The 22,459-nt window shown below is 36.9% G+C and overlaps 1 protein-coding gene across 4 annotated transcripts; it reads left to right on the forward strand.

Moving 5' to 3' along the window:
• The first annotated feature begins 2,051 nt into the window (after positions 1-2,051).
• slc6a22.2 (solute carrier family 6 member 22, tandem duplicate 2) lies at positions 2,052-11,587 on the forward strand. Of its 4 annotated transcripts, XM_069144143.1 has the most exons (15): positions 2,052-2,133; positions 3,551-3,753; positions 4,080-4,214; positions 4,817-4,957; positions 5,057-5,141; positions 5,223-5,355; positions 5,461-5,595; positions 6,634-6,731; positions 6,844-6,974; positions 7,073-7,185; positions 7,283-7,420; positions 7,732-7,834; positions 8,642-8,742; positions 9,549-9,719; positions 10,214-11,587. In XM_069144143.1, the coding sequence occupies exons 2-15, from the start codon at positions 3,558-3,560 to the stop codon at positions 10,376-10,378; spliced, it is 1,845 nt and encodes a 614-aa protein (XP_069000244.1). In that variant the 5' UTR covers positions 2,052-2,133; positions 3,551-3,557; the 3' UTR covers positions 10,379-11,587. The 4 variants fall into 4 exon arrangements, with proteins under 4 accessions (XP_069000244.1, XP_069000237.1, XP_069000263.1 ...); XM_069144136.1 differs by having other exon boundaries at positions 4,817-5,141; XM_069144152.1 differs by lacking the exon at positions 2,052-2,133 and having other exon boundaries at positions 3,674-3,753; positions 4,145-4,214.
• Positions 11,588-22,459: the final 10,872 nt, after the last annotated feature.

The raw sequence follows: 22,459 nt of genomic DNA on the forward strand, positions 1-22,459 counted from the left end.
CTTAATATCAGCTACCACAACCTTGTTTTACACTTAAAACATTACTGCCATCTGGGATTCTTGTTGAATATGGATCATATTTTTTTTTGCTTTTCAACATGCATTTCTGTTTTGCACCCACAAATTTTAAAGGAAACTTTCAATATTAATGTTGGAAATCTCCATTTCAAGAATACTACACCGAAACAGGAGATGGGCAACTCACGTTTAATGTCATGCAGCTTTTAACTTAGGGATCATTTGATTGAAGAAAACAGAGTATGTGTCATATATATATATTTTTATTTTTTTTATTTTTTTCAAACAAACCCCAAAAATATATAACCATTCATTAAAATATTCAAACCACTAAAATTGAGTGTTTTGATCTCTCAAAGATAACAGTAAGCTAGTCCATCCTTTTCTCTCTTTTCATCCCTCTATCTGCCTCTTTTCCTGCCTTCTGTGTATTCCTGTAGGTACTCAACAGCCTCAGTTTTTCTTTTTTGGGGGTTTGGACCCTTTAGAGCCCCCACACAGTTGGTTTGGGGGAGTGGATGGCCCTGGAGCAGAGGTACTGGGCACCTCATCAGGCTCTATTGAGTTAACTGCTGTGTCAATAATGTTGAGGGGGGCTGATGGAGTCCCTCTACCTCAGAGCTTTGAATTGCTTCAAAGAATGGGCAGTTCAAGTCTGTCACCTCTCCACCATCTGTCCCTGATTGAGTTTGTGGTAATGTAAATTAATCAATAAAAGTCTGCCCTCATGGATTTGACAATTTGACAGTGGAACAGCCCCAAGGCCGCACAGACTTGACGCTAACGGACCTATTAGTCGCTGAGTGGTGGGCATGGAGATTTAGCCAGAGTTAGTGAGTGAGCTTCAGTCTATTGTTTATTTGTCCAGCCCACACTGGTTCAGGCTCACAGTAATTTTTTCTCCAGGTTTAAAAATGTACTACCTGTCCTGATTTCTCTGTGTGTATGTTTACTGGATTAATTACTGTAACTGCTTTGGGGACTTTATGTTGATCTTTTACTGGTGTTTCTACTCTGCTTTTTGTGTTACTAATCGAGTACCCCTTGTGAGTCCTGTCTTCATTTTTGTAGAGAATCCAGCAGACAATGTTAAAATGCACCTGTCGAACTGCCTTAACTTGAAAGTATGTTTTTTTGTTTCACTCTTCTTTATTCTTATAATTGTGAAATGATCAATACAAGATGATTAATTTAAAAAGGCTGGTTGTGGCTAAGATGACAGACGTGGTTGCCCAGTAATCATAAGGTTGGTGGTTCAATACCAACCTCCTCCTGTCCACATGCCAAAGTGTCCTTGGGCAAGAGACTGAACCCCAAGATTTAACAAATGCAAGTGAGCACCTTGCGTGGTAGTTCAGTCACCATTGGTGTGTAACTATGTTCTGAATGGATAAGTGGGAGGCCAATTGTAAAGCTCTTTGAGACTGCTAACAATATAAGTGCAGACCACTTACCTTTTAAAATCTCTGTAGCTTTAATTTACTAAAGAGAACAATGAGACTGAGCAACGAAAGAAATCTTATCCTCTGATTCTGTGTTTTTGTTCCTCTTGTTATGCAATGTAACATGAAACAAAAGATGGAAAAACCTGTCTGTGGTAGCCTTCACACTCAGCAGAAGTCAGCAGAACTTTGTAAAAATACAGTGATCTGAAATACTTGTAAACATAATTGATGCACAGTAAGCAGCACTGTCTTTGCATCAATTCGTTCCTAAACAAAAACAGATATTGTTGTTGATTCATGACTACCTAGGAACTACCTAAATAAACTAAAACGATTTTTTTTTTTTTTAAGTGACCTGGCTCTAGAACAACAGGGGGAAACAAATGTGCTGCATGTGAGCCTGTGGCCCCCAGATAAAGGACACCCCCCCCCCCCCCCCCAAATGGTTATCTGTTGACAAACAGACAAAACAGACACCAAATTTTGTGGGTGTGCCATGTGGGTGTGGGTGTGGGTGTGCACGGCACTGGTTTCAATTGGTTCTCAAGAAAAAAATTGCTTGTGTTAGTCTCAGTGGCCACTCCTCACAGACACCCATTTTCACTCAATTTATTTTTGGAGAAAGGCAGGCGTTTTATTTCCAGAGGACGAACCATTTGAGCTTCTCAAGGTAAAGTGTGCATCTTTTAAGTTTGACTTCTTATTTTAAAGTAAAAACTTAGCTCATGTTTTACTTTTTCTCAAGATGCTAATACAAATATTTGAAGTAGTTATTAAAGCAGTTAAATCCAGAGTATACTTAGTTTTTACTGCAGCTATACATCGAAATGTAAAATTGAAGGCAAAGATTATGCATATTACATCTTAACTGTATTGTGTGTTCCCATTTGTTGCTGTAAAGGAAATGTATTTGATCCTAAATTTAAAACATCTTGAAATAAGTGGAGGTGTATGTATTCTCGTAATTTTTTTGCATATCTAATAAGGCTTATCTGTTAGTTATCTGTTAATTATAAACATTTTAATTTAGAGATAAAATAATTCTGATGAAAAATGGATTAAATGCAATTCAGATAAGATTGCATGAAGATTGTATTTTGGTGAAAAGCAGAAAATTATAACATAAAATAAACAATTGGCAGACAGTATCACATATTGTCTATCTGGTTATTTGACCTTGTTAATTTTAAGATAGTGCTGTTTTGAATAGCTCATGATTTTGGATTTTTAGTCTTTCAATTTTAGATGCTACTCTTACAAAAATATTATACTTATATACGTTGTATATAGATTAGAAGATTACAGTGCTATTCAGTCCTGTATCGACTGACCATAGGCTCAGTAGGGTCATTAATGATTAATAATGATCCCATAACTTGTCATCCAGTGTCATTGTCAGATAAACATTTAAATTGGATTGTTTAATGACCAAGTACTTGTAAATCTAATGTCATTTCTATGAGCCTAAGCTATACTTATTAAATATTCGCTATATATTCAGTATGTCATCTTAAACTATGGTAAATACTTGCTTAACATCTGCATGTCATTGCGAGCATGCCAAAGTTAGCATTTAGCTCAGAGTGAAGTCACCTCTAGCAAGTGATGGAAATCGTGTAGATGAAATAAAGAAATCAAAGGAGACCTTTCTTGGTGACAATACAGTGATGTTTACTGGAGCTGCTTGATCGAGGAGAAAGATCACAACAATGTGTCTCACAACGGCCTAATTATAATTAAATAATTTTTTTAAGCTAAGGATGTGAATGTGTCCTTGGAGTGATTCTGCCTAACTGAGAGTCAGCCAGGCTGTCTCCAGTGTAATCATAATCAACACCAATCTTTACATTTAGTTCATAATGTCTCCTAATGGTCGAAAGTGGGATTTATAATCTTTTCCCCCCTTCAGGTCCAGCATCTAGTATATCATGTAATAATCCCTCTTCAGTGGAAAAATTGAATATTGAATAGAGACCTGATGAATTAAATCACTGGGAACATGGAACAGAGTCCAACGTGTATACTGTGTTTTCAGTATTTAACATGGTATGTTTTCTGGTGTAAATGTCCTTGAAAATGTTCCTCAGGCTAGAAATGGATCAAACACGAAACGCCCATGTGAAAATGAATCTGATGAACTCCGGGAACAGACCAGAACCTGTTCAACAGAAACCTCAGGAGAGGGAGCAGTGGGCTAGTAAGATAGAGTTCATCCTTGCAGTGGCTGGACACATCATTGGTCTGGGAAATGTCTGGAGGTTTCCGTACCTTTGCTACAAAAATGGTGGAGGTAAGTCTTTGTTTTTGTGGCCAGGTTTCCATTGCTTATAAAAGATTGCAATGTACCTGTCTTTCTGGGGATTAAGATGATATTTGGTTAATAGTTGGTTTGCTGGGCAGTATATGGCAAATGACACCAATGAAAAAGAAACTTAAATTCTGTTGTTGTATTTATAAAGTGAACAGCAAAGAATTATAATGGCTCCAACCTCAAAGGACTAGCTGAATAAACAGATCTCCTGGCTCGACAACTACTATGATTTTTACAAAAACATTATCTGTGTGCACACGTTTCTGAATTGTGATCATTATTTGTTGATATGTTTTTTTTTTTAGGGGTTTTCTTTATTCCATATATTTTGTTTTTGTTTACCTGTGGCATCCCGCTTTTCTTCCTGGAGACATCTTTGGGCCAGTACACCAGTCAGGGTGGAATAACATGTTGGAGAAAAATCTCCCCGCTTTTTGAAGGTGGGTTTGTAAATTGGATTTTTATCATCTCCAAAAACCAGAGCACTTTTAAAACATTTGTGTGTGATGTTGAATAAATGGGTAAAAAAATGACCCCCCCCTCCACACACACACACACACACACACACACACACACACACACACACACACACACACACACACACACACACACACTCACACACACACACACACACACACACACACACACACACACACACAACTTTAACTTTTAACAATGTACTATATTTCATTAGCTTATCCTATGTTTTTAACTCTTAAGCTGAAAAGTAACTAACTAAAATAAAGCAAAGGTAGGAAAAAAAGTGAAATATTCCACCTTGAAATGTAATGGAGTAGATAAAGTGGTATAAAGTGGAATAAAATAGAAATACTAAGGTTCAAGTGTCTAAAAATTTTACTTCAGAATGGGCAGTTCACGTCTGTCACCTCTCCACCGTTTGTCCCTGATTGAGTCTGTGGTAATATAAATTACCTAAATAATAAAAGCTTAGTGCAGCTTCAATCGATTCGAATTATCTCAATAAACTTAAATAGTATTTATGATCATGATTTCACAGTATGACATAACTATCTCTCCACAGGCTTAGGTTACGGAAGCCAAGTGGTTGTTTTGTACACTGGGGTGTATTACATCATCATACTGGCTTGGACATTTCTCTACCTGTTTTCATCCTTCAGGGCTGAGCTTCCATGGGCGACCTGCAACAACAGCTGGAACACAGGTACCAAGACTTTATTTAGCATTCATTACACATACAGCTGTGAACTATGTTTACCTCTTTCTTCAATTTCCCCAACCTCCATTTATCCTTTCATGCAAGATGGCTGTTTTGAGCATGGCCACAATCAAACATCCCCTTTGCTCCTGCATGGAAACATTACATCTTCAGTGGTTGAATTTTGGGAGTGAGTATCATGACTTGAAGCATCAAATGGCCTGCGTTTTTTTTTTTTTAGGTCTATAATACTCACTAAATTGTATTACAGGAGGAGAATCCTGGGCTTGTCTGGTGGAATTGATCAGATTGGCAATGTTCGTTGGGACCTGGCACTTTGCCTACTTCTTGCCTGGGTATTGTGTTACTTCTGTGTCTGGAATGGAGTAAAGTCTACAGGAAAGGTACATCACAAACCTAATGTTTAATTGTAATGTCCAATTTAATTTGAATGTTTCTGCTTCCTTAAAGTATTTGATCTTAAAAAGTGGCACAAATACTGACGGCAGGTGGTGTACTTCACGGCCACATTTCCATATGGGATGTTGCTGGTGTTGCTTGTTCGTGGTCTTACATTACCGGGGGCCAAAGAGGGGATAATGTTCTACCTCTACCCAGACCCGTCTCGCCTTACCGATCCAGAGGTACTGCTATTACAAATTCAGCTATTGCTATTTTTTTCAGTCAAAGTGTTCTCTTAAAAATGTATTTTCTTATACCACTATTGCAATATAAATGGTTAATGGTCTGCACTTGTCGAGCGCTTTATCACCTCGGCAGTCTCAAAGCACTTTTAAACTGTTTTACATTCACCAATTCACACACTAATGAGGTTGAGTTGCCATGCAAGGTGCTTGCCATCAAGACTACATTCACACACCGATGGTTCGCCATCGGGAGCCACTTGGGGTTCAGTGTCTTGCCGAAGGACATTTAGGCATGTGGACAGGAGGAGGTGGGTATCAAACCACCAACATTACGATTATTGGGCAGCCACCTCTACCATATGTGTCTCTGTATGTCAATATTTGCACTTGGTTTTTAACTTGGGACACTTGGCCAACAAAGCAGGTGACCTAAAGTCCATAAGAGTTTATAGGGCAGAGCAGTGCTTTGAGCTAAATGGAAATGTCACCAAGCTAGAATACTCAAAATTACAATGATAATATGCTAATTTTTAAGCTTGCATGTTAGCAAGCTAACCTTTGTTAATTACCATTAAACACAATACAGTACACGGTTACTTGGTTAAAAAATATATTAGATAGATCCAAAAAAAAAATGTGTTGACCTGATAATTGTGTGTTGTAACCTACCTTATAAATTATTAGATTTGAAGCTAAGGGATCATCAAGTTGATCAAAATTTATGTTTGCACCAAATTTTATGACAAATCCTCTAAGAGTTGTTGACACAGTGCACTCAAACCATAACTGTCAACCTAATTGTGGCTGAACAGATAAAGTAAAAAAAAAAAAAATCACTAAAGTGTATGAGCTTCTCTTTGAAGTGTGAATATTGTTGTTGTAGAACATTTTACAGATACTGTCGCTTGCTTTCACTTTGGCTGACACTGTTAAGGTTTTCCTACTAGTAGCAATTAATAATATGTAAATGTAATTTGTATGAAATGTGCATGTTAACTAACAAAAACTGAACATAAACTCATTCAAATCTCTCAGGTATGGATGGATGCTGGCAGCCAAATCTTCTACTCCTATGGAGTTTGCACAGGTGTTCTGACATCATTAGGAAGTTACAACAAGTACAACAACAACTGCTACAGGTCTATAATTTTATGTCTTTATTGGCTGCTCTCAATTCAGTTTTGTTCATACTGCCTACAACAACTTATTGTAATCTAGAATTTTTCTAACGCTTGAATATTTCACCTACAGAGACTGTGTTTACCTGTGCCTGTTAAACAGTTTAACCAGCTTCATAGCTGGCTTTGCCATCTTCTCTGTGCTTGGTTTCATGGCAAAGGAGCAAGGTGTGGATATATCGATGGTGGCTGAATCAGGTATGAAAGGCTGGCGATGCACGTTTTTCAGAATCCCAGAACAATAATGTTGTGAGTAGCTTAAGACCATGACAATTTTTCTCCATGAACATTTGCAGGTCCAGGGTTGGCATTTATTGCTTATCCTCGTGCTGTGGCTCTAATGCCGCTTCCTCAGCTGTGGGCGATTTTGTTCTTCGTTATGATCATCTTTTTAGGATTAGATAGTGAGGTAGTATCACGTTGTATTGGTCAATTTGTAATGTAGTTCTTAGATACCGCAATACAATTCCGTTGTAATAATACAAAATAATCTCTCATCCCCACAGTTTGTTTATCAAGAGGCGCTGGTCACAACCATCTCTGATATGTATCCTTCCTTCTTTCAAAACAACTGTCACCGTAAACTTCTTCTTCTTGCCATCAGTATTGGAAGTTTTCTTATTGGCCTTCTGATGGTGACAGAGGTGAGTGGTTTTAGATATTAATTTTCATAATCGAATACAGTTGGCCTTCATCTACAGTACATATCAATGAAATAAATGAAGTTAACATTTATTAGGTTTGTCATTTGGATATACAGGTATCTATGAACAGAAGACAAAACATTTCGCTTTTAAGAACCATATATACAAGAATAATAGACCTTTAACCTAAAGTACATCGTACTTTTTACTGAGCCTGTACATGAACCATCTCTCTTGACACTGGTCAAACACTGTGCATAGTGGTGTATAATTGACTTTTAGTGATGGACACTGTTTCTTAACATTTGCAGGGGGGCCTCTATATTTTCCAGTTGTTTGACTACTATGCCTGCAGTGGGATGACACTCCTACTTTTTGCTGTTCTTCAGTCTCTCTGTATTGGATGGGTTTACGGTAAGGAACAGTTTTAACTTGGGAAAAACTTACATCTATCCATCCTGTTTTACAAAAAAGTACCTTTCCGTAATAATAATAATACCTTTTATTTTTATAGCACTTTATTTGAACTTGAGTTTTGTAGTTTCCCGCCTGCTCGTTTAGCAAGTGATGGGACAAAAAAAGCACAACATTAATTTATGTTTTCTCAATGTGATCATTGTTTTTTGTAAATTAATCTGAAATTTGGAAGGGTTACGGAAGCAATATACTTGAGGCCCATTACAGTTCACATGTCTGATGAGTATAAGTAGCTTTGCAACCACAAATCTTCATTTTAGAATTCATTCACTGCCTCTTTATCCATTTATCTGTAAATTCATGTAAATTTCACTGCTACTTGAAATTATGTATTATGCACTTCTTGGCTACCTGCTGCTTTTTCAACATTTTTATTTAGCTATATCTATTCTTATTGTTTTCTTTGCTATATCTTGTAAGTTTTTAAATATCATATATTTTTTTAATTCTTGTTAAAGGTGAAAGGGAGAATTTCATTCTATGGTGTCACTGCCTGTGTTTGTACTACAGATATGACATTAGAAATCTCTTAATCTCTTAGTTGAGATCGCCAAATCTACATAGTTGGCAAGTATGTATGAGTTTTGAGGAAATTATGCACATAAAATTGACAATACTTGTAGTTAATGAAATATTTTTCACAGAATCCATTCAGTTAAGTGTTATAACAAGCACAATAAAGTATTGTTTTACAATGTGTAAGACAGTGATGCTAAAGTAACTTGCACTACTTATTTTCTTCAGGTGCCGATCGTCAGTATGATAATATAAAGGACATGATTGGATATCGACCATGGCCTTTTATGAAATATTGCTGGCAGTACTTTACACCAGCTATATGCACTGTAAGTTTTACAAATGTAGGCGTGCCTGCATTCTAACTTTGTTAACGCTATTGTAACAAGCGAGTGTATCTGACAGCTGCCAGAATCTTCTGCTTCGAAACTTGTCCATGTCTCAACCAGATGGATCCAAGTTCCACTGAAGAATCACAGCACAGCAACTCAAGACTATTTAATGTCACTTGAGTGAAATGTTTAATGAATTGGTGTAAGGTTTAAGCTCATCACTGCCATGGTTCTCCTGAAGATATCTTTTGGCAAATATATTTTTTATATTTGGCCAAGAAATATGTATTTACATTAACTTTTAAGAATAAACTGAGACCAAGATTCACAATCATTTTCAAGCATTGCACTGACAAAAACACAAATCCTGTTAAAGGCCTGATAATTTCACTTGAGTTTGTTTTATTCTTTTGTGTCAAAAATACACATATATTATAAGCGGTAATACAATTAGATTTAGTTGAAAAAGTCTCATACCACATAGAACAGAGACAAAGCTGCACATGGAGATTAGATATTAGCAAAAGTTAACCTTACTAAAAGTTTCCATGTGAAAGAAAGAAGAGGATTTAGTTGTTGATGGAGGTGAATCAATAAACAGTGTTGGTATGAGGATATGATCGATAGTCATAGTTGTTTTGTTATGAACATTATTCGTCAGCTTATGCAGTGCTTTGCCTGAACATCAGTCTCACTCTCTAATGATCTTTTACACTAAATAAAATATGCAATAACTAACTGTGAATTTTGGTAATTTTGGATTGATGCCTTCTTTTCTTTTCTCTTTGCATCTGTTTTTTTAGTTCACATTTCTCTTCTCTGTGGTCAAATATACGCCGCTCAAATTCAACAATACTTATGAATACCCCTGGTGGGGATACGCCATTGGAGGGTTCTTTACTCTCTCTTCAACACTCATGGTTCCCCTGTGGATGCTGTATGCTGTGAGTGTCACACCAGGAACATTGAAACAGGTACAGTCACATGACAAACATAAGTCAAAGAGTTTGGAATGGTTACAAACTAAAAAACATGAATGTGTAAATCAGTTCCTGATGGAGATAGTTTCTGTTGGGTAAAAGAAGTCCAGGGATATCTGTTGCCTGAATAACTGAGTAAATTAATGTAGCAGACAGAGGAAGCTTTGAATTTCATTCTGACATTGACAAACTGTTTTACATGTGGATCAGTGATGCTCGGTTGCTTAGTAAGGTTAGTATCAGTACCGATACACTGATATCGGCAATGATACAATGAAACTCAAAATTGTACCGATTCAGCCTGAACTGTAGGTGCAGTCGTTCACCATGCATTAGTAAGCTACATGTTACTTATGAACTATTTGGCAGTCAGGATATTTGCATTATTTGATGCCAAATTTGCGTAAAAGTTACATTTTTTTTTTGACTATTATTGTTAACATGTAACAGTTAATAATGGTCAACTGTCTCACTCTTTCCCCACACAGAGACTGAAACGTCTGTGCACTCCAGCAAAGGACTTACCTACTGCAACTTTAAAGAAAGCCTCAAACCCTGAAGCATTTCAGACGTTCACAGACTTGTACACACTGCGCAAAATAGAAAATTCCAGTGAGAGGGAAGACAGAACTCAAAGATCATCTTTTATTTAAACTGCAAGGAATATATAATTGAAAGACAACCATAACAGTGAGGATTACAGTTCCTAATCAGTTATACTCGGTTACCCAAACTGTCTAAAAACCAAGGTGTCAGGGAAATTCAATTGTTCAGGCCTGACACTCTCAGAGACTACTCTGATTTGCTGATGCAGGTGGGGTAAAGGTCCCTGTAAGGACACCACGACCTTATGAACTAATTGTCGAAGATTAGAGTGATCAAGCTGAGACTGGAGACAGCCTGGCTGGCTCCCAGTTAGGCAGAATCACTCAAAAGGACAGATGCCCTTATCTGGAAGAATGTATTCCTGTATGGGCCTTTGTGAGAGTTAAGGCATTGTGATCTCACTCATCGATTGAGCTCCTGCCAATAAACATCACTGCATTTTCACCCAGATAGGTCTTTGACTTCTTTACTTCATGTCCATGATATCCATCCATCCATTATCTGTACCCGCTTTATTCTAAACAGGGTCACGAGGGAGCTGGAGCTTATCCCAGCTCTCTTTGGGTGAAGGCAGGGCACACCCTGGACAGGTCGCCAGTCTATCACAGGGTCAACACATAGAGACAGATGGAAACAAAGACCATTCACGCTCTCATTGACACCTAAGGGCAATTTTTGTAGAATCACCAATTAACCTGAGATACATGTTTTTGTATGATGGGAGGAAGCTGGAGTACCGGGAGAGAACCCACGCAGGCACTAGGAGAACATGTAAACTCCGCAAAGAAAGTCCCCGGCCTAGAATCTAACCCAGAATCTTTTTGCTGTGAGGGGACAATGCTAACCACTGCACCACTCTGTGCCGCTTCCCTGCCACCCCACATCAAAGATGGTAGAAGCTCTGAGTTTATCGTAATGTTAAAATGCTCTTCTGACTTTTCTTCTGACTTTTTTGCCCTGGATTTAATCTCTCTGGCAACGTTCAACCTGCCTTGGTGGAGGTTCTGGGGCAGTATTAACCTTGTAAAGAAAACCTGCAGACACCCCCCAACTACACTCAAATCATTTGAACTGATCGCTATTCAAATATGATACATGAAAGGACAGAGCTCTCTTTAGTAAACCACAAACTAAAACATTTATGTTTATTGCGTTTTTTTTATAATTTGTTGTTGACACTGAGAATGGTAGTTTGTTTTTGTTTATTGTACATTTATATTAACTGTACATAGATGTTTTTGCTTTTCATTATTCATTCTCCTCAGTAAATTTAAGGTGTTGAAAAAGGCAAAAAGAAAAGTTTTGGAATCCTTCATTTTAAAATGTATACAGTTTAAATTTTGGTATTTAGATGAATTTAGCTATAAATACTTCTTTGTTAATGTTAATAAAGTAGTGACATACATACTGCATGAAAAACTTATGGTTAATAGATATATGAAACACGTAATTAAGGTATGGCGATAAAGAAGTAAAGAAGTTTACACCTGCTCACCTTTCACACCTGAAACTGAGGGAAAACTGGGTCTGTCTCAATTTATGTACTTTGTACTTGCACGTGTTATTTTGAGTTGACATAAGTGCGTTCTCACTGACACGTTAGGCAGCATGTAGTGAACTACCAGTTGCGGTCAAAAAACGGAGTATCACACAGTTTCACATTCTCTTTTGCATCACAACGTAACAACCATAACAAAGACAGCAGAAAATATAGAAATCAATCCCGCCAGAGCATCCCTCCGACAGATCCAATCTAGCACCAACCAGTATGAAACACTCAACTCTTTTCAACCTCAGTGGATGGACTCTGGACTCTAGAAGAAAAGGACATACAGTCTCTGTGTCAGATAAGTGAAGTGACTTACGGTGCAATACCACTTTAGGCCACTAGGGGCGGACAAAAAACCCACAAAAAAACCCAAAAAACCTCTTTCTCTATGGTCCCCATTCAACTTCTCTCATACAAAGTCAATACATTTTTTTTCCCCACAAGTTTATATGATGTCAGTTGGTAAATTTACTTCTGTTTAGTAGGTGGGCAATCTGAAGATAATTCCATACTTATATGCCCCTAAATATTCCACTCTCAAAATCCTAATATCCACATTAGGATTTTGAGAGTGGAATATTTAGGGGCATATTTAGTTTGATTGACTTCTTTGGATCCAGTCAGGTTTGCAGATGAGGTAGGCAAGAGTAGAAGACCTTGGGTTCTCAGTCAGATCCACCTCCCCGGCTCATCCAAATATGGTCACTTATTGCTCCAAAAAAACCAAGATGACGATGAACAAGATGCCAATGGGTGATGTCAAAGTGGGTTGGTACTTGGTCTCAATTCATGTTCTTTCGTTAGTACACTTACATATAGTACACTTAGTTGTTAGCACATTAATGTAGTGCGTGAATTTCAACAGGTTAGTGATGTCTCATATCACACTGCCCAACTTTACTCACCGGAAATAACTGTAACACAACCGTAGCATCACGTGCCAACATATCTGTCAGCTTTGTTTGGTTTTATTACTGAAAAATGAACATGCTTTCATGCTCTCTGTTTCATGCACACAATAAACCTACTGCTGATTTCTATCCAACAGCAGTATAGTGTTACTCAGTAAACAATAAACACTTTTGGTGTAGCGTTCTGCAACAGATGCAGCTTCCTCGGCCTCCGCAGTTTGAAAATACTTGAGGTCAAGGGTCCCACCGTTTTGCTACATAGTCATGAAGGCGACTGTTTAGTGTCCAGAGTTCCAACCTTAATCTGTGGACCGTTATGAGCACACCATGTGGGTAGAGTGCACTGTATGTTTCCATACTTGACTGTGTGGATGCACTTACGCAAGTGTGCAATTTGAGACACAGACACAGCCTGCAGGTCTGCTAGCTGGAATCCAACATGTTCACAGCTTTTATTGCAGAGTAATTACAGGGCATTAAAAAGCATCAGTATTCAAACATTTTACACTTCAATTGGTCTAAGTTCAGGCTTGGACTGCAATATAAAACCTAACATCTATAATACAATAAACTTAATTACATTAACATAAAAATGAAAAAACAGTAGAACATAGTAAATATGAAAAAAGCATTACTCTTACCCAGTTTTTGGTTAAGGGTCATTAGCTCTTTATTTCATATTTTCCTCAACCAGACCAAAGCTCACTGATAACAGCATACCCAGTGTTTAATGGTGGTGGCTTCATTAATTATTGTCAAATAGGCTTCCAGAAGCTTTGACTCTAGCAGCTACTTTTGACAAAAAAAACCTAGGATACAGAGCAAATCACTCCTCTTTTAATGTCAATGAACTGACTGCCAATAAGTAACATGAGGGGAATCCGTTTGAGAAATCATTTTACATGTTATTCGTTAACTAGGTCCCAGTCTAAACCAGTTGGACAGTTACACAATTTTTGTCCTCCATGCTCTGTTCTTTATTCATTGAAATAAACTAATGCAGTGTCCTAACTTTTTAGTTTTGGCCTGTGGGAGGCGCTGCAGGTCTGTATTCAACAATCCTGCTTCAACATCAGTGTATTTCACCCATAGACTGAGTAGGACTCTGATCTCTGCTCCATACATGCAGCAAAAAAGCCTTACATCTTATATTTATGGTTATATATAGAGTTATAGTCACATTAAGTACTGTGTGTGTGATTTGCAGCAAACAGCAGAGGTAATGAAACAGTTATATAGAGAACTGAGCACCACTGCTCATTTTGTTCCACAAAGGTTGACAGTAGGACTGTAGTGACCTGTTGGCTGACCTGCTGCAATACACACAGATACAGGAATGATGATGAAGTTAGTGTTGTATTTTATTTTATATCAGTGTGGGCTGATGTGTTAAAATATTTTAGTAGTTAAAACAAAACCTGTTCCACTACCACTTAAAGACAAACTGACACTATATTCCAAGATTACATGTTAAGTTACAAAAATAAACAACAGATGGTAATGCATTGAAAATCATAGTAAATCACTTAACAAGCTCAATAAAAAAAAAAAAAAAAACTTTACGTAGCATGTTAAACATTCCTCAAAAATACATATATGATTAAAATATATAGAACTGACGGTTGTGAAAAAAATAAATCCTAAAAGTTTCCTGAAGCATCATTAACTCATAATCAAAGAACTTTTTAAACTACACAAGCAGAGGCCTTCAAATTGAGATATGGTGAAAATCAGCCAGAAGTAAAACCACTAGTAGAATTAACATAAATTATATATTCAAATTGTATTTGCATCATTGCCAGCACTGCTGTTATACCAGCATTAAACAACAATTTCTATTGTTCATTGACTGAGTGAATTGTGCTGAGCGTGACCACTGACTAAACTGTCACATTACATTACAGTGCAGAAGGGGTTTGAAGGTTTAATACCTTTGCTGTGTTCCAAATGGCGTACTTGTGCACTAACACTCACTATTTTGAGTGCATAAGAGCGTTCACACTGTCAAGTACAGAAACATGCAGTGAACGACAAGTACCATGATGATGCACCCAAAACATTCCAAAAAAGAAGTGTAAAATGCTGAACACTTTCCACCCTAAACGTTGCCATCTTTGCTCTGTTGAGGAAGGGGCGGGGCCACCGGCGTGAAGAATTTTCAAATTAAGGCCCCGAGGAAGCTGCAGATGTTACCGAACACCACAGCGTTATTTTTTCACTCCAACTGGTGTATAAAAGAATCAGTGTGTCTATTGAGTGTGTTAAACAGAGGAAACAAAAACACATTAATTTCTGAGTAAAATAATTCAAGCTGCAGATATTTTGGTGGGTGATGTATTCACATGATGAGGTCATTTCCAGTCAGTGCAAAATGACAGTGTGCGAAACTGAATTACAAACTTTACTAAGGCAGGATTAAGCTATTGTGTTTGTGTGTGTGTGTGTGTGTGTGTGTGTGTGTGTGTGTGTGTGTGTGTGTGTGTGTGTGTGTGTGTGTCCCCTGATACTGAAACATGCTGAAGAGAATATAAAAAAGATCCTTAGAGGGTGGCCCAGCAGTACATGCGATGTTGTTATTTTTTAACAGTATTTTATATGGACTACGAACTGAATGGTTACTTAATGATGATAAGATGAATGGTTAAAGGATACATGCTGTTTCTATGTAATAATGAGGAATTTGAGCTTTAACTAAATATTTAGTAATTATTCTGATGACACTTAAAAGACCCATCAGAAAATGTAATATTGTAAAAATATATCTCTGCATAGGTGTTCTGTGATTGCTAATTATAGCTATCATTGTTTTTTTAGTAATTGTACTAATTATTACTTATTTCTCAATGACATTATCAGAAACTGGACTAAAAATGTTGTGGAGATGTTTTTGAAACATTAGAAAGACTGGTGTAATTACTTGATGCAGTATCAATGGCTTGTAATGTCTATGCATGGGAGAGAAGTGAGGTGGAGAGGAGAGCATTAGAGCATAATCCTCGAAGCACTCTGGGAGCGGAGATCAGATGGGGCACTGGTCTCATCAGGCATCACAGGGAGTCTGTGACAGCAGAGCCTGAGGGAAAGTGTTCACTTTGTGTTATTCACACTAAAACACAATAACATCGCAAAATACTTTGACAGGAATTACATCTTAATTTCAATATTCAATTCAATTTCTCCCCCCAAAACTCCATAGTCTTGTAATTAAAGGGTATCTGACACACTGTTGAGTAACATCCTGAATGTATTCCTCTGGACATTACATATCCAACCAACAAACTAATCAATGTGTCTGTTACTTTTATTCTATTCCAGGTATTTGGGACAGAAATCAGAAATACACAGGTGAGGAACATATTGCATATATTTTCAATTTTTTGACTATATTTTTATACAACTCTTATAGTCTCTAAAGGACCTTTTACTTTGTATTTTTTAGCTGCACTAATTAAGTGGTGGACCTCCTTAGAACCCCATATGCATTTAAAAAAGATGTTTTTATTTTGTGATAAATTGTCTGAGTAATTAATTGCTAAAACGCCATATCCAGCCATGCCTCATATTTTACTTATTAAAGGGAGTTACTGCTTTTTGAGAAATAAATTATGACACAAAATTCCCCAGGTGAGGTAAAAAGAAGGAAAGTGGGTGAATGAGACACTCTTACTTAAATGTGCATGAGTTAATTTTGCAACATACTGGATGTCATATGACCTTTTTCAGATAGTGAAGTGCCACCTGTTGTAAAATATTTTTAAAATTATACAGTCAGGGAGGTAGGTAACATTTTGTCATATTTTTACTGGTTGACACTTGGTGGGATACAAAATGCCCTAGATTGGTCGTATAATACGTCTTCTTGACCTACTGACAGATTAGCTGCTGTTCCTGTTTTCTTCCTGTTACACTTTCAACACACCAATCCTCCACCAAGAGTGTGTTAAGTACTTGCAGGGCAGAAAGCTAATCCCAATTAGGTGTTGTTTACGGGTGACTTTAGGCACGTCACGCATCCTATTGATCCAAGTTTTTTTTGTCTTCTTACCTGCCTCAGGCTTATAAATAAATCTCATTTAGTGCTCAGCTCTCATACCGTCATTGTACCAGATGCCAAATAAACAAATCTCCACGTTGACCTTCAAACCATGTTAAAATAAAGCTTCCATCTATCGCTCTATCGCTCTATCTATCTATCTATCTATCTATCTATCTATCTATCTATCTATCTATCTATCTATCTATCTATCTATCTATCTATCTATCTATCTATCTATCTATCTATCTATCTATCTATCTATCTATCTATCTATCTGTCTGTCTGTCTGTCTGTCTGTCTGTCTGTCTGTCTGTCTGTCTGTCTGTCTGTCTGTCTGTCTATCTATCTATCTATCTATCTATCTATCTATCTATCTATCTATCTGTCTGTCTGTCTGTCTGTCTGTCTGTCTGTCTGTCTGTCTGTCTGTCTGTCTGTCTGTCTATCTATCGCTCTATCGCTCTATCGCTCTATCTATCTTGAACACACTGTTGAGGTTCTTTTCAGTCACAATCCTGTAATTGATTGTTTGAATTTACTCTATTGAAGGTTTTCACTGTCTTAAGTAACATGGATATGTTTTTAATCACAAAGATAAAACAGCTAATAGATTATTTCATTATACTGGGAGGCATACTGGGGGGTGGGGGGGGGGGTGGTGTTTACTAAACAGAAACATTTCTTAAAAAGAGGAATTAAAAAACGTTATGGTTGTACTATCCTTAGGTATTTGTATATATTTCTATGTATATATATATAGACTTACAACTTATTACATTTTAGAGGGAAATTCTGTTCTTTCTGCACCTCAAAATTTATTTGACAGTTTTAGTTACTTTTAAGATGAAGATTTTACACTATAGATATCATAACAAGCTTTTAAAATACTTAAAGCTGTTGTCTCCGACCTGTTTGTCTTCTGATGTCTTACAAAGAACAGTGTGCAGTCCGGGTTGCAAGGAGGGTTGTTACAATGAAAGCAAAAATGCAAAAAAGAAATGCTGATTGATGCATCCAATTAGAAACAACATATCTTGTTTAATTTTGTAGACTTGGTGGCGAGCATTGGGAAAGAAAAGAGACTCTTTGTTCTCAAAGTCACAGGGTGGTCAGTTGTCAAGAGGCACAGAAGTGGATAGCCATGCCAGTTTAGGGTACCAGGGTCTTGAAATAAATTTGAGCTTCAACAGGGAGCCAGCATAGTGAACGGAGAAGCAGAGGGATGGGAAAACTTTGAGGATTGGCACCACACAGAAGACATTATTGTTGTCTTGCTGCAGATTAGAGCCTGATTGATAGGTCAGTGGCTGATATTGGCCTATCACAGATATCTATGGTCATCAGTGTACATGTTGGCTTATATCCGCCAACATTTTTTTACAGAACTTAATGCAGAAATAATGCTTGGGCTGGATTAGACATTGCTATTTTTGTTCTTTTTTTAAAAATAGTATTTTAAAATTATAAAATTTCCAGTGAAGTTTTCTGTTTAAGTGCACCGGTATGAGTGTGGACAATAAACTGGAAAATGACGACCTCCATCCCATCCTGATTGAGGATTAGGTCTTATCGTGACTCTATTTTATTTAAATATTGGAAAATAAAAATTAAAGCTTATCTGTCAAAACAATCAGTGCTATTTTAAATCAGCAAAGGAGTTTTTGTGTCAGGTGTCCTTCTATATAAAACTGTAAATGATGTAGCTCAAAGTAGCTCCACATCCAGCAGCTATAACAGTAACAGGCTGCATACACACTAATGCTTCACTATTAATAATCCAAAGATTTTATATAATATAATATATCAGTCAGAGGGACCAAACCTTTACTTTAATGATTTAACCACATTTTTCTGCGAATACTTATGTACTTTTACTGAAGTAGGATTTGTTTTTTGTAGGAATTCTTTTACTTTTTTACATTACTGTATCGGTACTTTTATTTAACACGAATACTTCTTTCACTATTGTTAGATACGAGCAGTAAAGACAGATATGATATATGGGGAAAGAGAAGAGAAGTTTGACACATAGTGTAGGCCTGGCCGGACGGAAATCAAACCAGGTACATTTGCACCCACACGGCATGGGCCTTAACCAATCAGCTATCGGCTGTCCTGTAATCACTTTCGAAGATGAAGTGAACTGAAGGAGACAGGTGCCACCTCTAATGTGCACCATGACTCCCAGACATCCGACTCAACACCTCTGAACTGCGTACAAGGTGTGAATCCAATTTGTGAGGATTGAAGATTAGAACGGGACAGACCTCTCGGGTTTAACAGCTTGCTACTGTTAGTGACAATTTTTGGATGCAAAGCGGATAAACACAAGCTCCTTGGTCTGAAAATCCCCCTTGTGGGAAGTGGCACACTTTTTAAAGCTGTGACAGATGGTTTCCGTTTTTTACATCCAGGTCATTCCCACAAATGTATTACTATTAAAATTTGTAAAGATCACTTTCTCATCTATAGTTTCAACAATATGAATGTTTAGTTAGAAGAAATGTAATTTGCTTGTCCATAGATTAAAGAAAAATAATGCTCAATTTAGTTACTTAAACTCAGTACGAAGCTAAATTAGCTGCCGTACAAAGTAGATGCTCTGTTTTTGCTGATTCAATTCTCATAAGTAAAGAACTAATTTTATTATATTGTCAAATTATGTTACAATAGAGAGCTACAAAATCACAACAAAGTGACACAGGAAGATGTTTACCTGAACACAAATAACAAAGTGACTTTTATTTAAATGTATAGGGAACTCTGAAGTGAAGCTGAATTGCACCTTTTTGAGTTACGCTGTCCAACAAGTATTAAAAACAAAAAGTGCCTTGGAATAAAAAATAAAAATGTATATTTAGTTTTTATTATTGCATATTTGTAGACCTAATAGCTTCTTACTTTGACTTGCATTCCAACTCTAAGTATTTTGAAACTATATTTTCAGTTTTATAATAGCTTTTTGTAACTCTGAACTAAAACACATTTACTGTATTTATAGAAATCTTTTACATTTTCTGTGACACTATGAATTTAAGGGAATCATAAAGAATGTGATGAGTCATGTCTTTGAACTGTAGGAGAAAGCTGGAGCACCCGTAAAAAAAACCATGCAGACACAGAAAGAACATGCCAACTCCATAAAGAAAGGCCCCAGCCAACCAGCTTTGAGTCCAGACACTGCTTGCTGTGAGGCGACAGTACCGACCGTGGCTGTTGATAATTCATTTAATTCCAATAAATGTAATTATTGAGCAATTATTACCAGTACAAATATCGTTAAAGTTCAAAATGGTCAGCACTAAATCAAAAAGCTCTAAATAATAATATTTACATTACAAATATTGAAATGCTTTGAGATTTCTTATACTGACCCAATGATTAGTCACCATAGCAGTTTATATAAAGTTGCTTCAGAAACTATTTCTTTTGTTTACATATCTGTGATAAATTAAACACAAAAAGAAGTCAACTTTATTTAAAAGGTGGTGTAAGTGTAGAGTCCTGCAGGGAATTTATGTGTCAATTTAAATCAGATTATTGCTGACACTGAATTTAGAAGTAAAATCAGCTGATTTTAATACAAAGGGAGTGCAAGAATATTTGGTTAGATTATCATTAATAAAGTTCACTAAGCATTCTCTGTATATAGGTGACTTGTACATTATTTTTACTAGGTGAAACAATCTGAATTGCATTGTGATTACATTCACAAATAAATGACTAGTTGCTACACTAGTTTGCTTTGTTTCAAAACTTAAAATAATAGACTTAAGTGAAAGCAAAATGGTTCAATTATAAGGGTATTATACTTAAAGTGTAATGAAGTAATGGACTTTTGAAACTCTACTAAGGTAAACTTGCTTTCTTATGACAGACTAGATATTTGTATAAAGGGATTACCTCAGATGCTCGCGATCATTAATTACTGCAAGACAAAACACTCGGCCCAGCCTGTAATCTAGTTAATCAAATTGGTATTAACCCTAATAATCCATAATCCTATAGTGCAGAGAAGCTAAACAATTCTAATTTAGTTTCAGTAAACTAAAGGCTTCATGAGAAGGAATTTGATCTTTTATGTTTGTATATCTAACTCAGAACAACCAGTATAACACACAGTGAATTTACAAACAAAGTCCAATATCTTTACGTGTTGTGTGTTTTTTCCATGAATAGGTGACTGTAGTAAATGGATTATTTGGAAATACTGCCGCTGTAATTAAAAAATGGAATAGATGGCACTTAGACATTTATCTGGTTATTTAATTAGTATTAAGATGCTGAGTGAGGCAGCCAAAAAAAATATTTTTGAAAGTCTTTAACTTATTAAACAGCACCAGACATCCTCCTGAAGGACCTGAAGGTTGTTACAGTAAAGCTCTGCTGAGCAACCAAATGTTGTCAGACCTAAAATAAAATTGTATGTAAAGTTCTAAAGAAATACAATGAAATATGTTCAGCATTAACCCCTTCAGCCCCGGGCCATTTTTTTTTTTAAAATTTCCACCTGAAAAAACATTATTCTATTTAATTCAGTTTATGTATATAGCACCAAATACTAACATGGATCATCTCAGGGCAGTTGACATAGTAGGATCGTGACCTTACAGTAATATGGAAAGAACTCCAATGACTCCCCCCTTGAGTAAACTAAAAGTAACAGTGGAGAGGAAAAACTCCCTGCTAACAGGAAGAAAGCTCTGGCAGAACCAGACTCAGGAGAACAGAGAAAGGAAAAAGCATAGACGAACAATACATATTAGGAGACAGAGAGGAAAAAAGTACAAACTACATGAGAGAATTGACACATATGTCAATGACATGCAATAGTGGCATGTAAATGCATGGAGGAGTGGAGAGGTGCTTAGTGCATCATTGGAGGTCCTCCAGTAGCCTAATCATACAGTATATAGCAGTGTAACTCCAAGTCAATTCCATCAAACATTGGCAATTTTCCTTCTGCTTGATGAAAACTGTAAAGTGCAGAGTAGATAACAGCCTTACAACAATGAGTCAGTGGCACTATTACGCCGTTTCGACCTTGAATCAACACGTGTCCTGGTGTGATCTGGTCTGGGACGCTTGTGGCCACATTCTCTTTGCAGTGGAAACGCAATGCGTCCTCAATCCGTCCTCTACCACATTTGAAGACGGCCTATTCAGCTGACGTCCTCTGAATAAGATATAAAAATAAATGCAGCTTGTGTTTGTTCTGACTGTACTGTCACATTATAGCAGGTTCGTCATTTGGGGATTCCCCCCCCCCCCCCCCCCCCCCCCCCTCAATTCAATCTTTCACATGAAGTCTCTGCTTGCTCCTCTTCTATTTATTTTGTTACCAGATAAAACTCCTGTGTGATTGTGCCGAGCAGAGCTGAACTGTGCAGACATCAGGACAGTTTTACCGCAAACTCACTTTATAAAGCCGCTTTTTAGCTGTTTAAAACACAGCTGGACGAGGCTTGTTTCAACGAATTGGAAACATGTCCATTTGCATGTAGAGCATGGAAGTGAGATCCAATCTTAAGTTGGTCACTCAGGACGCATGTGGAGACGCATGAAATGGAAAATTCTTTAAAATAACAGCATCTAAGACTTGAATATTTAACTCACTATAAGACTAAAGGTT

The sequence above is a fragment of the Embiotoca jacksoni genome, unplaced genomic scaffold (assembly GCF_022577435.1).
Source record: "Embiotoca jacksoni isolate LCO1_2020_lvr unplaced genomic scaffold, fEmbJac1.0.p SCAF_1, whole genome shotgun sequence".
Lineage (NCBI taxonomy): Eukaryota > Metazoa > Chordata > Actinopteri > Embiotocidae > Embiotoca > Embiotoca jacksoni.